At 40.9% G+C, this 12,301-nt stretch overlaps 1 protein-coding gene across 5 annotated transcripts in view; it reads right to left on the bottom strand.

Moving 5' to 3' along the window:
* NFATC2 (nuclear factor of activated T cells 2) overlaps positions 1-12,301 on the bottom strand; it is a 135,299-nt gene that overhangs the window by 97,113 nt on the left and 25,885 nt on the right. For 2 of the 5 annotated variants that reach the window (XM_073309388.2, XM_073309389.2), the window contains exons 2-3: positions 9,389-9,898; positions 5,828-5,996 (exon numbers count right to left, since the gene is read on the bottom strand). In XM_073309388.2, the coding sequence (XP_073165489.1) occupies positions 5,828-5,996; positions 9,389-9,885 (666 nt within the window). In that variant the 5' untranslated portion in view covers positions 9,886-9,898. Of the gene's footprint in view, positions 1-5,827; positions 5,997-9,388; positions 10,422-12,301 lie in introns of all 5 variants that reach the window. The other 3 variants (XM_073309384.2, XM_073309386.2, XM_073309385.2) reach the window with 2 other exon arrangements.

The raw sequence follows: 12,301 nt of genomic DNA, 5'->3' as shown, positions 1-12,301 counted from the left end.
TAGTGCTCTTAAATCACTTAGGTGCTTTTGAAAATCCCACTCTAAGACCACACTCAGTTGACCAGATCAACTTAGACTGGGGGGGAGGGGGGGCGCGAAACTAGTCTTTGATGAAAAGTCATGACAGAATAACAGAGAATAATCACTTTCTCTTTAACAGTGAGAGAGAGATGCAAAATAACACAGCGCTTTTCATCCAAAAACATCCCAATCCTTTGCAAAGGTACGTAAGCAACAGGTTGGAGGAGGAGTGTGTTGAAATAGGACCAAAGAGCTACAAGATGCCAGGGTTGTGAAAGTTCCTTTTAAATAGTTATTGCTTACAAATCCTTTGAGTTGAGAGGCTCTATATAAATGTGAGATTTACACCTGGAATCCACCATATCTAGGTAATAACAATAGCTAATCACATGAATTCAGCTTACAGTTCTTCTGCAAGGAAATAATGCCAATGGGTGAGGAACATTATTTTGGTAAAAATACACTTCTGAAGAGTAACTCAAGTTTTTGTGTTAAAAACCAAATATAGATTCCTTACTATTACTTTTCTTTAAAAATTTCCCCAAGTTTGAGCTTAAATTGTACATGCCTTGTACTGTTCCTGCTGTGCTATTCACATGCATAATCCCCAATGAAAGAGTTATGGTTTATGTATTACTCCCCACTCTTCAAAGCTATTATTTCCAGCATGCTTTAGAGCGTGGGCCAGAATGTCATATAAGTCAGATGCAAAATTTGCTTGTCTAATTTACACACATGTAAACAGAGTAACTGTGCCTCACTAATTAACAACATGCAAGCACAATTATCCAAATTATATGTGCAATCTTTGCAGAAATTAACTGCAACATAACATGCCTAACTTGGTTAAAAATCTGTCCTTTTGCCCATTACTAAAAGGCAGTCACCTCTGGGGAAGAGCAGGGTGCCTGTTTAACCGCTCACAGAAACATTACACAACTGTTTAGGATATCATATTGAGTCAAAAAGTAAAACTGTTTTAACTTTTCAAATAAATTCAGCCTTCTGCAAAGACAATTTGGCACAAAGCCAAGGGGCTGCTTAAACTCTATCTAAGTCCTCAAAATAGGACTTAATGGGACTGAGGTTGTCCATAGGCTCTTGGGCTGGTCCAAGGTGAATTTCACCTTCATTTAGCTTCTAATTTTTGAACTGAAGAGGTATTTCCTGCGCAAAACATTCTTAATCAAACAGATACAACCTCTTTACTGAATACAAAGAAAATCTCTTTGCCTGGGTTCACCTCCCTTTTTTTTCCTGACTCAGTTTTCACACATACAAATATAGGATTTCAACAGTTTCCTGTGGGCGCTAGGAAAAAAAGAGAGGCCCAGCTAGCAGTACTCACACTCCAATCCTACTGCACACCCAGTTCCCTCAGGCAACTCTGAATTAAGCAATGTCAGTACTTCAGCATTGTTAGCCACTCAGGTGGGGGTGGGAGGTTTCAGAGGAGCTTGAGCAGATCAAGGTTCAGGTCTTGATCCCTGTGTCATGCTTGGGCAAGTCATTTATGTCTGTTTTAACCTCATTTCCCAATCTGTAAAATGGGGGTAATAATATTTCCACTCTCTGCCACCTTTTCTCTGTCTTGTCTATTTATACTGTAAGCTCTTCATGGCAGGGACTATCTCTTACTTTGTGTCTGGACGGCATCTAGCATAACCAGAGGCCTGATCTTGGGTGGGGTCTCTAGACTGGGGCTATGTAATGTAAAATACTATCCTCCCCCACCCCATTTCTTGGCCTTCCAATGCCAGTAAGCCTGATGGCAGCTTGCAAGGAGGAAACTGAAGGTGTCTGCAACTTCCTCTTTGCATAATCAGTGACCATGCCAAACCAATAAGAATATAGCGTCATGTTAGCACCATTTGTTTTTTCCTGACACACAGGCTCCTGTTGCTGTTGTCAGAGATCTAACGCAATGTAAAACACAAAAGCAAATGTCCCAGATCAGTGGTTTTCAACCTGTGGTCCGCAGACCCCTAGGGGTCTGCAGTCTATGTCTAAGATTTCCAAAGGAGTCCGCACCTCCTTTTGAAATTTTGTAGGGGTCTGCAAATGAAAAAAGGTTGAAAACCACTGCCCTAGTTCAATATGGCTTGTCCTGTCAGTGGCTCTAGCCTTAACAAGCAGTTCATTGTTCTGCCACTCTTGGGAGCACGGCCGTAGTGCAGGCTCCCCGGTGCAGCACTCCAAACGTTCCGCACTGAACACATGAAGAAGAGGAAGCAGCCTCAGAATGATCAACCGCAAGATAAAGCTGAAAGGATATGAGATCTGCCGGCTCATAAAAAACCCCCAAAAACAGCAGCTTGCATGCAAAACACAGATTTAAGGGGAAAAAAATGTAGGCCAACACCATGCCATAAAAATTAATCAATATAATAGAGGGAAATTTTTCTCCTTACAAAGAATTTGTGAGATAATGCAGGCACACACATGATCTCTCTCAACCTATGTCAGAAGGATTTTTAAAAGAGGGATTATTTCAGAGAGAGGGTAGTTGAAATGGTGGAATCAGCTTCCATAGACATTAACGGTGGAATCAAATAGGATGAATGGGACAAATTCATCCTTCGTGTAACTCTGCTGGAAACAATGGAGTTCCTACAGGAGGGGTGAGTTTGGCACATTGTAGATAAACACCATTTGGACAGCAATAACGAGAACTATACAGGATCAGACTTAGAAAAGCTAGTACAGGAAGGTGCTAGCGAAAACCTTCCAAGGAAACCCAACGACATGCTTTATGATCTGACAAACATAGGTGGTTGTGAATCTGTAGTTTCAAGTTATCTGACTGCTGGACAACTGCAGCCCCATCAACACTGTGCAGGCAGCATCAGCTTCCTATTTTGAGTCTTAAAAGGAAAAGAACTTGCTGAACATTAATTTTCATTAGTTAATAGACCATTCCCAGCCACTTGCTAAAAGGCTCCTGTATATTTTCAGCAATACAGTCTTTACTGCTTATAATCATAACAACCACCACCACCACTCGCCTGCTTTATTTCTTTTACTTCTGTACAATTTAAACTAAAAAGGAGTGAATACAAAAGTTGAAAGGTACTGAGGGATAGAAATAAAAATCAGCACCAAGCAAATTTTATTACCTAAAAGCTTTGGATTTTACTAGCCTGCTCTGGTTTCAGATGTCATAAACCATACAGGTGTAACTCTGTCATATTGCTCTGTACCCATATGAACCTTATTATGTTAGACTGAACTGAAATCCAGTGAATATTTCCAAGTTTATAATAAATCCTCATAAAGAAACTGACCATATTTTCTCCATATACATGCACATCTGTTCAGAAGCACATCTGTTTAGGAGAGTATAACATTCATTTTTTGAATTTACAGTTCAGTAACCTTAAGTCTGACTGTAAAATTATGATAAAATTAGGAATATCTGTTCCTGTCTCCACCAGGAAATGTAAATCCCTCCTTGACTGCTATCGATTAGAGGAAAGAAGTGAAGCACTGTTATTTTCCCCCACCTCTATCCCTTCATGTCATAAGAATCTCCTTCACTGTGATAAACATCTTACTGGTGGGCATTATCTTGGGAAGGTAAATGATACCAACCTGTAAGCAACATAAGGAATGAGTAAGTGCTGACTGGTCATATATCATAGAGCCAAATTAGCTTGTAGATGCTAAGTCTTCATTTAGACCAGTATAAATGTGAAGTTCTTCCATTGATTTCAGTGCATTTACACCAGTGTAACTCAGAGCAGAATTTGTGTCTGATCATTGATGTTTGGGTCAGACTCCAATGTACATGAACCATAAATTGTATAAAAAAATCCCACTGTTTCTGTGATTACACCATCCCAATTCACAAGTGAGGTCCTGCCCTAAACTCACTTACCCTTTCTCTACAGACTAATGCACCCAATAAACATGTCTTCTCTCTATTTACAACTTTATAGCAGGCGATCAAACTTCTCCTTGAAACCAGTCCCAGGACTGTGTACTTAAATTGTCCCCCTGTGCCTGTATCACACCCCAACTGTTGCTGGTGTATGTATTTCCTATTGGGGTCATATAATCCAGGAAAAGGAAAAAAGGAATTGTTACAACAGATGACAACTGGAACTGCTTGCAAGTATTAAATAAAGACATGATTCAGCATCTGCTCAGTGAATTAAATATATCCCAGGCAAAACATTAAAATGCATATGCTGAGGGATTAAACTTGGGAGAAATTAATTTGTCCGGCTAATTTCAAACCCACTGCTCAACTGATAGTAGGGTTTGCTATCCACCTAGGAGAGACTTTGTAAAAGGAAGGCAGAGACAGAAGAAAATTAAATAGAAGAAAATAGGGTGAAATAGTTGAAAAGAGAGAGGAGCAAAGGGAAAAGCAAACAGAGAGATGAAAAAAATGAACAAGCAAGAGAGAAATTCTAAAAAGTAATGGAAAAAGGAAGCCTAGTGTGTATAGTGCCGTATACAGGACACCAGCCTGTGTTAGTCAAGCTTTTTTGGGAGGGTGGGGGGTCTTGCAACCCCTCTATATAGCACAGGCTTCTCTTTAGGTAGAAAAACATGAGGCCAGCTTCTCCTCTCCTTTGCATGGATGAGACCCAAGGAGTTATAATGATGTAAGCAAGAGGTTTTAAAAGTCTTTTAATCACAGATCAGGGCAGGGAAGAGTTTACATTACAGGGCAAAAAAGATTTGGGAACTCAAACTAGTTTGGAAAATTAATTAAAAAAAATAGTTTTAAGTGGTTTGCAAAACCTCAACCCTCACCCCCAGAGGATCATCCAGTTCTGTCTTAAATTAACTCACATGAGTTATGGGGAGTGTATTATTAACTCTTTGGAAACTGTAGCTGAATGTACACACTGCCCCAATCCAACTCTCATTAAAGTGAAAGAGAGTGGTTGCTGTCTGTTCTTTCACTGTACTGGAAGCTGGATGAGCCCTTAGCATTTATTATCTGGCATAAAAAGACTCTCTGGGTTAGATGCATTCAGAAGTATGCTTGGCACCCTCTAGTTGGCAGGAATGTAATCTGCATAGCCCATGTAATCCAGTGAGAGAGAAAGGCAAAGTGGCTCAGAGACATTGAGATCTGCTGTGAACATTCACTGGAAACCCCAGCGTGAACCCAACCTTGAACTGATTTTTGAGATTGAAAAATGGGGTCGGTATTTATTTCACAAAATAATAACTATCACAAAAGGCCTGAGATGAAACAAAAAGAGCCTGTTTTGAGAGTTAAACTGGCTCAGTTGGAAGTAGGAATTGTTGGACATCTCATGACAGAGAGAGAGGAGAGTTCTAATGTGATTTCTAATCCAGAAAAGTTGGCATAAACTTTGGCCTCTGACAGGTTTCAGAGTAACAGCCGTGTTAGTCTGTATTCACAAAAAGAAAAGGAGTACTTGTGGCACCTTAGAGACTAACCAATTTATTTGAGCATAAGCTTTCGTGAGCTACAGCTCACTTCATCGGATGTATTTTCCACAGTATGCATCCGATGAAGTGAGCTGTAGCTCACGAAAGCTTATGCTCAGATAAATTGGCTAGTCTCTAAGGTGCCACAAGTCCTCCTTTTCTTTTTGGCCTATGAGGTTTTCACAAAGAAATCTCCAAACTTTTTGAAGTTTACCATTGCTCAACTTCAGAGACTTCACACATGGTGGTGAGTGCAAACATGTTGCTGCTTTGCATTTATGTTTGCAACTGTCCTCCCATAGGGCTATCTCCATAAAAAATGAATTAACATGCTTCCCTACTTCCCACTCCCCAACCATCTGCACATTTCATTAATTCTAAAATCTCTTACCTGGACCACAGGATGGCCCCCCGTTGGTGCTTTGACTGCCCCTCGACTCCCCTCTGTCTCATAGTGTGCCCGATGGTGAGGTTTTGGCTGCACTTCAATGCGCAATTCATAAGAGCCAGACTGATTGGAGAGTGGCCACTCAAGAGGTGGGAGGGATGCAACAGGTACGCTGGACAGGAAAAGATCAGGCAGTTTGAAAAACTCTATGAGATGTAGGTGTGATGCTGGCAACTTAATCAACTAACCCATAACAACTTAACTCTGAAACTTAACAAGAGGCATTGCAGTTGCAATCAGGACAATTCACTTGTGTGTGAATATCAAAGAGAGGTAAGTAGATCAGCAATCACTAACCCATTCATCTTTAGTAAAAGGAATCAAGGGAGATACTTAAATGTATTTGACTGTATACCTACATCCTGTAGAAGTTTCCAATGTAACCAAATCAGCTTGTAGATGCTAAGTCCCTTTCATGTCTTAATTGCCTTTACACTGTGTATGCAAATGTGTTCAGTCAACATTAAGATCAAAGATGTGAGACACTGCATAAAACTAATAATATTACATGTATTGTCTTCATCTTATCTACCCCTGTAATAATGAATGACAGGCAGTTGCCTTATGTAAATCAGTGTAACTGGGTTACCTGTGTATGCTTAAGAAATAGAATGTTAATTTCCAAGTGATGGGTCAGTGTGTACTCAACAAAGAAGAATCCGCAGTCACATGCTGCACTCATCACACTAGACAGCCTGTTTCAGTTATAAAAGAGAAAGCTCAGGCCTGATCCTGCCATATCTAGTCTGCTGAACTTTTAACAGGGAAAGTTTAAGCCGGGGGACTGAGATCTCCAAGTAGTTACTTGGAATACCCTGGAAAATGCATAGAAAGGCTCTCACAGACTCTACATCTAAGCTGCCTTTTGGGATCTAACCTTTTGGGATGATTCCTGAGAGACTTGTGTACACGCCAGCAGATTCACCATCATGGCTACAACTCTGATCTAAGGACTGTGCAATCATTTGTAATGTATATGATCCTTTTCACCATTTAATAACGCTCTTCTTTTCTTTTTTATTATTAATAAATCTTTAGTTTACTGAGGATTGGCTGACAACATGATATTTGGGTTAGATCTAAAATATCTATTGACCTGGGGGTAAGTGTCTGATCCTTTGGGAATGGTAGAACCTCATGTATGGTGAATTGGGTTTTCAGTAACCTCTCATCATAAAGGCAGTTGTCTGGATGGTGAACTGGGGGCTCGAATGCCTAATGGGGACTATGTTTTGGCTTCTTGTTACCCAGGGTGGTACTATGGAAGCTCATTTTGTTACTGGTCTGGTAAATCTAATCATAGAATAAATCACCAGTTTTGGGGGGGTGTCTCCCCTGTTTCTTGCCGTCTGCCCTGAGTGTGGCCCTTTCAGTTGTGATCCATTTTAGGCACCGGTCACAGTAGGCACTCATAAAAGTACTTGTAAACACTTCCCCTCCCTAGGGCTAAGGTGCTGTGGGTGAACTCCTGGCCCCACTGAAGTCATTGGGAATTTTTCCATTAACTTCAATGGGGTCAGGACTTTACCTTGTATTCTTAATTATAAATGCCACCAAAATCCAGGATTAGCAAATCTTTCTGTAAATCACACTCTAAGCAGAGACACGGTAGCTTACTAATAAAATAGTTTAATGGCAAGTGTGCACTTATATCTGATCTTTGCCATGCACCTTAGATTTTGCTCATTCACTGTGAAATAATGACAGGTTTCAGAATAGCAGCCCTGTTAGTCTGTATCCGCAAAAAGAACGAGAGTACTTGTGACACCTTAGAGACTAACAAATTTATCAGAGCATAAGCTTCAGTAGGAGAACACTTCAACCTCTCTGGCCACTCAGTAAAAGATTTAAAGGTGGCAATTTTGCAACAGAAAAGCTTCAAAAACAGACTCCAAGGAGAAACTGCTGAGCTTGAATTAATATGCAAACTAGATACCATTACCTTGGGTTTGAATAGAGACTGGGAGTGGCTGGGTCATTACACATATTGAATCTATTTCCCTAACTTAAGTATCCTCACACCTCTTGTCAACTGTCTAAATGGGCCATCTTGATTATCACTACAAAAGTTTTTTTTCTCCTGCTGATAATAGCTCATCTTAACTAATTAGCCTCTCACAGTTTGTATGGCAACTTCCACCTTTGCTGCATGTATATATATATGCAAAAAGAAAAGGAGGACTTGTGGCACCTTAGAGACTAACCAATTTATTTGAGCATGAGCTTTCGTGAGCTACAGCTCACTTCATCGGATGCATACTGTGGAAACTGCAGAAGACATTGTATATACACAGAGACCATGAAACAATACCTCCTCCCACCCCACTCTCCTGCTGGTAATAGCAGAGTGGGGTGGGAGGAGGTATTGTTTCATGGTCTCTGTGTATATACAATGTCTTCTGCAGTTTCCACAGTATGCATCCGATGAAGTGAGCTGTAGCTCACGAAAGCTCATGCTCAAATAAATTGGTTAGTCTCTAAGGTGCCACAAGTCCTCCTTTTCTTTTTGCGAATACAGACTAACACGGCTGTTACTCTGAAACCTGTATATATATATATATATATATATATATATATATATATATATATATATATCTTCTTACTATATATTCCATTCTATGCATCCGGTGAAGTGGGCTGTAGCCCACGAAAGCTTATGCTCAAATAAATTTGTTAGTCTCTAAGGTGCCACAAGTTCTCCTGTTCTTTTTGTGAAATAATAAATCTTCACTTACTTAACAGTTGTGTAAACTGTGGTTTTTTTTGTTTTTGTTTATATAAAAAGTGATGTATAATACACATGAAAACAAGGATAATAATGCACAAAAAACATCAATAAAATGCTAACATTTCTTACCAGATACTGCATTTCCCGGTTATTAAAGTACAGGAGAATCTAATATTATAAAATTACGGTAAGAGAAAATATGTTCAGTGCTGGCAATGGATCTTAACCAACGATTACCTCATTGAGATAAACTTCAGCAAAGACTCCTCTGATCAGGCAACCCATAGAATTTAATGTCCTCTATATTTTCGCAGTAGATTGGTGGTTACTAGAGGATAATGTGTTAAATCACACAGGGTCCAAATCTGTGGGATGCTGAGTAGCTTCAGTTCCCACTGGAATCACATCAGTGAGACTTGAGAGCATTCGATACCACAAAGGATTGAATCCATAATTTCCAAATACATCGCCGCATACTGAGGCACCAGTCCTACAGCATGATCTGAGGCAAAGGAACCTCACACAAGGACCAACACTGGTGAATCATACTGCAGGACTGGGGGCCTTATCCTGTAAGCGTCTTGGGAGGGAAACGGTATTCGTCTTTGAAGCGTGCCAGTGGTGCTGAATAAATTACATACAGTGCCTCCACTGGTAAAGTCGATCTGTTTATACGACTCTTTACAGTAATGCAGCGTAGCTGTGAAGAATTTGATGAAAGTCAAGGAATAAACCTAGCAAGTGAAAAATACAAAAATTTGAAAAGTTCAACATACCTGCAGATGGGTATTGCAGGCACCAGCTGCTTTGGCCAAGATGGAGGTACTAACAAAATGGATTCAGGTGCTGAGTTTCTCCTGTCTTCCTGATCACAAGGCCCAAGGTAATCAACGGTCTGAAAGACGTGACATGGAATGCTGTTTTTGTGTGAAGGCACTGATGGGGGATCAGGGCTGGTTTTCCAAATTTTCATGGGAACACCACAGGGAGGATCCGTGCTAAGGTTGTTCATAGCATCCATGAGACTAGAAGAGCTGGGCAACTGGGTGTAAGTGAGCAAAGTGCTGTCTTCTCTCAAAGGGATGTGAGGAGAGGCTTGTGGAGAAGGGGTTCTTGACTGTCGTGGAGAAGTGGAAGGCGGCTGAGAGTTGCAGAGCTCAGTGCAAGAGTACCTCCGTTTTGCACCTGGCGATGAAGACCTTGAGTTGGGACGGGGTGATGGTGAATGTGGTCCCAAGCAGGTATCCTCCGTGATGCTTGTTCGTGGTGACATTATTGGCGAGGTTCTAGGGGAATAATGAGTATGGATGTTTTGAAACTGTGGACAAAGGTCATCACTAGGACCATTATTTGGTGAAACACATGGTGATGTGTAAGGAGAGAAATTTGTCTCTGAAATGAAACTTGCAGATGAGCCGCTGCTAGCTGGGCTCAAACACAGCGGTTCTCTGTAGCCCTCAAAGCCAGGGACAGGCAGTGTAAACCTTGGGCTAGCGGTGGCTGAGTTGGACTGATGTTCTACCAAAAGATCTGTGTCTCTGCTGCGGAAGGGAACCCCTGAATGAATCAGTTCATGGGATGGAGTGATCTCAATCCTAGGGCTCAAAGCAGAGGCCCCAGACTTTACAGGGTCCAAGTTGCATTTTGACCCTATGCTATCTGGCTGTCCATATCTGCCCATGTGATCTGCAGAAAGACTAGGAAAAGCCAGGGGGCTGTATGGCTTGAGGCCATAGTCCAAGACATCATCATGAGGGTATGTAACTCCAGTGGGTGGGCTGTTGGTTTTATGTGAAGGAGTCGATTCTTCTGGAAAAAGAAGGGTCTCTTTAAGACTATAGATATTACTACAGAAGCTGAGCAATCATGGATTAAAAAATGCATATTGATAAAATGGATGTGATCTGGTATTAGGTGAATAGTAGGTTGTTGGTTTTTTGCTAAGCTTGGGAAGCTTAAATCCTCAGAACAGGCACAGGATGGACAGTGACACTGCAAACTTCTCCACACTGTCCTGCCAATCTACTGCTACCTGAACCCTGACATGGGGTCACCTGTGGGGGTGAGACGGTAGGTCAGTTTCCATGCCTCTTTAATCTTTGGCCTCTCTGCTGACACTGCCAACAGGGTACAAATTACTGCCAATTGTGGTGATGTGATTTTTGTATATTTTTATCTGCCAGGAGCTGGACTGAGACCTAACATGTCACAAAACCAGATCCCAAAGGGGCTGAATAAAACTAAAAGACAAAAAAAGTGTTTTTCCATTTTCTAATATGGCAAAGTCTAGGTCAAATATGCTTCATGAAAACAAAGTTCAATATAAATATATAAATTACCAATTAATTCTGTGTTTGCAATGTGGTTGTAGCCTTGTTGGTCCCAGGACATGAGAGTCATAAGGTGGGTGAGCTAATATCTTATTTATGGAAGAGACAAGTTTTTGAGCTTCACAGAGCTCTTCCTCAGGCCTGGAAAATGTAACCAGGGTGTCACAGTGTCAACACTTGTACCTTTGAGAACAAGAACTGATCTATCAATCCACATCTAACCTGACACTAAAAATCATGGTCTCAGCAGAGACATTGGCTTTATGGCTCATTACAACAATTTGTAACCTACTAAGCCTCTTTTGTCCTTGACTGCAGAAGTATTAATTGCCCACTTCATTTTCAGTGGTTTATTGCAACCATATGCTTAACAATCTGGCCCACCTTGTTTTTATCTCTGGTTACCTTTTCCAGGCCAAAAGAACTCTGTGGAGCTCAAAAGCTTGTCCCTTCTACCAGCAGAAGGTCCAATAAAAGATATTGTCTCACATAGCTTGTGTCGCCCAATAATTCTGTGTGACAGATTATTTGGCTTCATATTTCCTCAACAAAGCATGCAATAAGTCCCAACCAAGTGAGCACGAGTAATCAGAAAACTTACTGTACAGTTAGTATTTACAAATTAAATATGTACAAGGAAGCCAACCTATTTCTTATTCAGGCAAATTATTTCTTGATTTCAAGTCAAAGAGCATTTTGTCTGAATAAGGAGTACATGGTTCGGCAGAAGACGTCAAGGCTCAATCCTAGAATCTCTGCTTATGCAAGTAGGGTTGTAGGCCAAAGCCTATAATTATCTAAGAATCTAGATTTTTTTCAAATAGAGTGGGATGCCCAGGGGCTGCAACTGCAAGCACAGTCCCCGCTCAACTGCCTTGGAAGTCAATAGAAAAACTCCCACTGATGTCAATGGGCCTGATTCTGATTTCACACAGGGGTTCACCAGTCCACTGCTATCAGCTTCAGTGGAATTACTCCTGAATAGCATCTGTCAGTGAGAGCAGAATCATGCCCAGTGAGAGCAGCACTCGACCCCCAGACTTAATGAACACACATATGTTAGCTGCACTGCTGATACAGTTTCACCAAAATGACACCTGACAGATATTTTTTACTGAACAAAATTATAGACAATATAATAATGAATTCACCCTGAGGCCAGCTGTACCTATTGCAGACGAACAGCCCATCATTAAAATATCTAAATAACTGTTCCACCTTATTCACCTAGTCATTCCCAAACAGCACTCCATGCAAGAGACCAGTATTACATGTGTAACGCGGGAGGTGCCAATTGTGCACTGTATGTTTTTCCATGAAATGTTTGCTCACGCTCTCACATACACAATTACATTTTAT

This window comes from Lepidochelys kempii, chromosome 13 (assembly GCF_965140285.1).
Source record: "Lepidochelys kempii isolate rLepKem1 chromosome 13, rLepKem1.hap1, whole genome shotgun sequence".
Taxonomy (NCBI): Eukaryota; Metazoa; Chordata; order Testudines; family Cheloniidae; genus Lepidochelys; species Lepidochelys kempii.
Note: the sequence above shows the minus strand (reverse complement) of the source record. Positions and strands in the feature narration are given on the sequence as shown.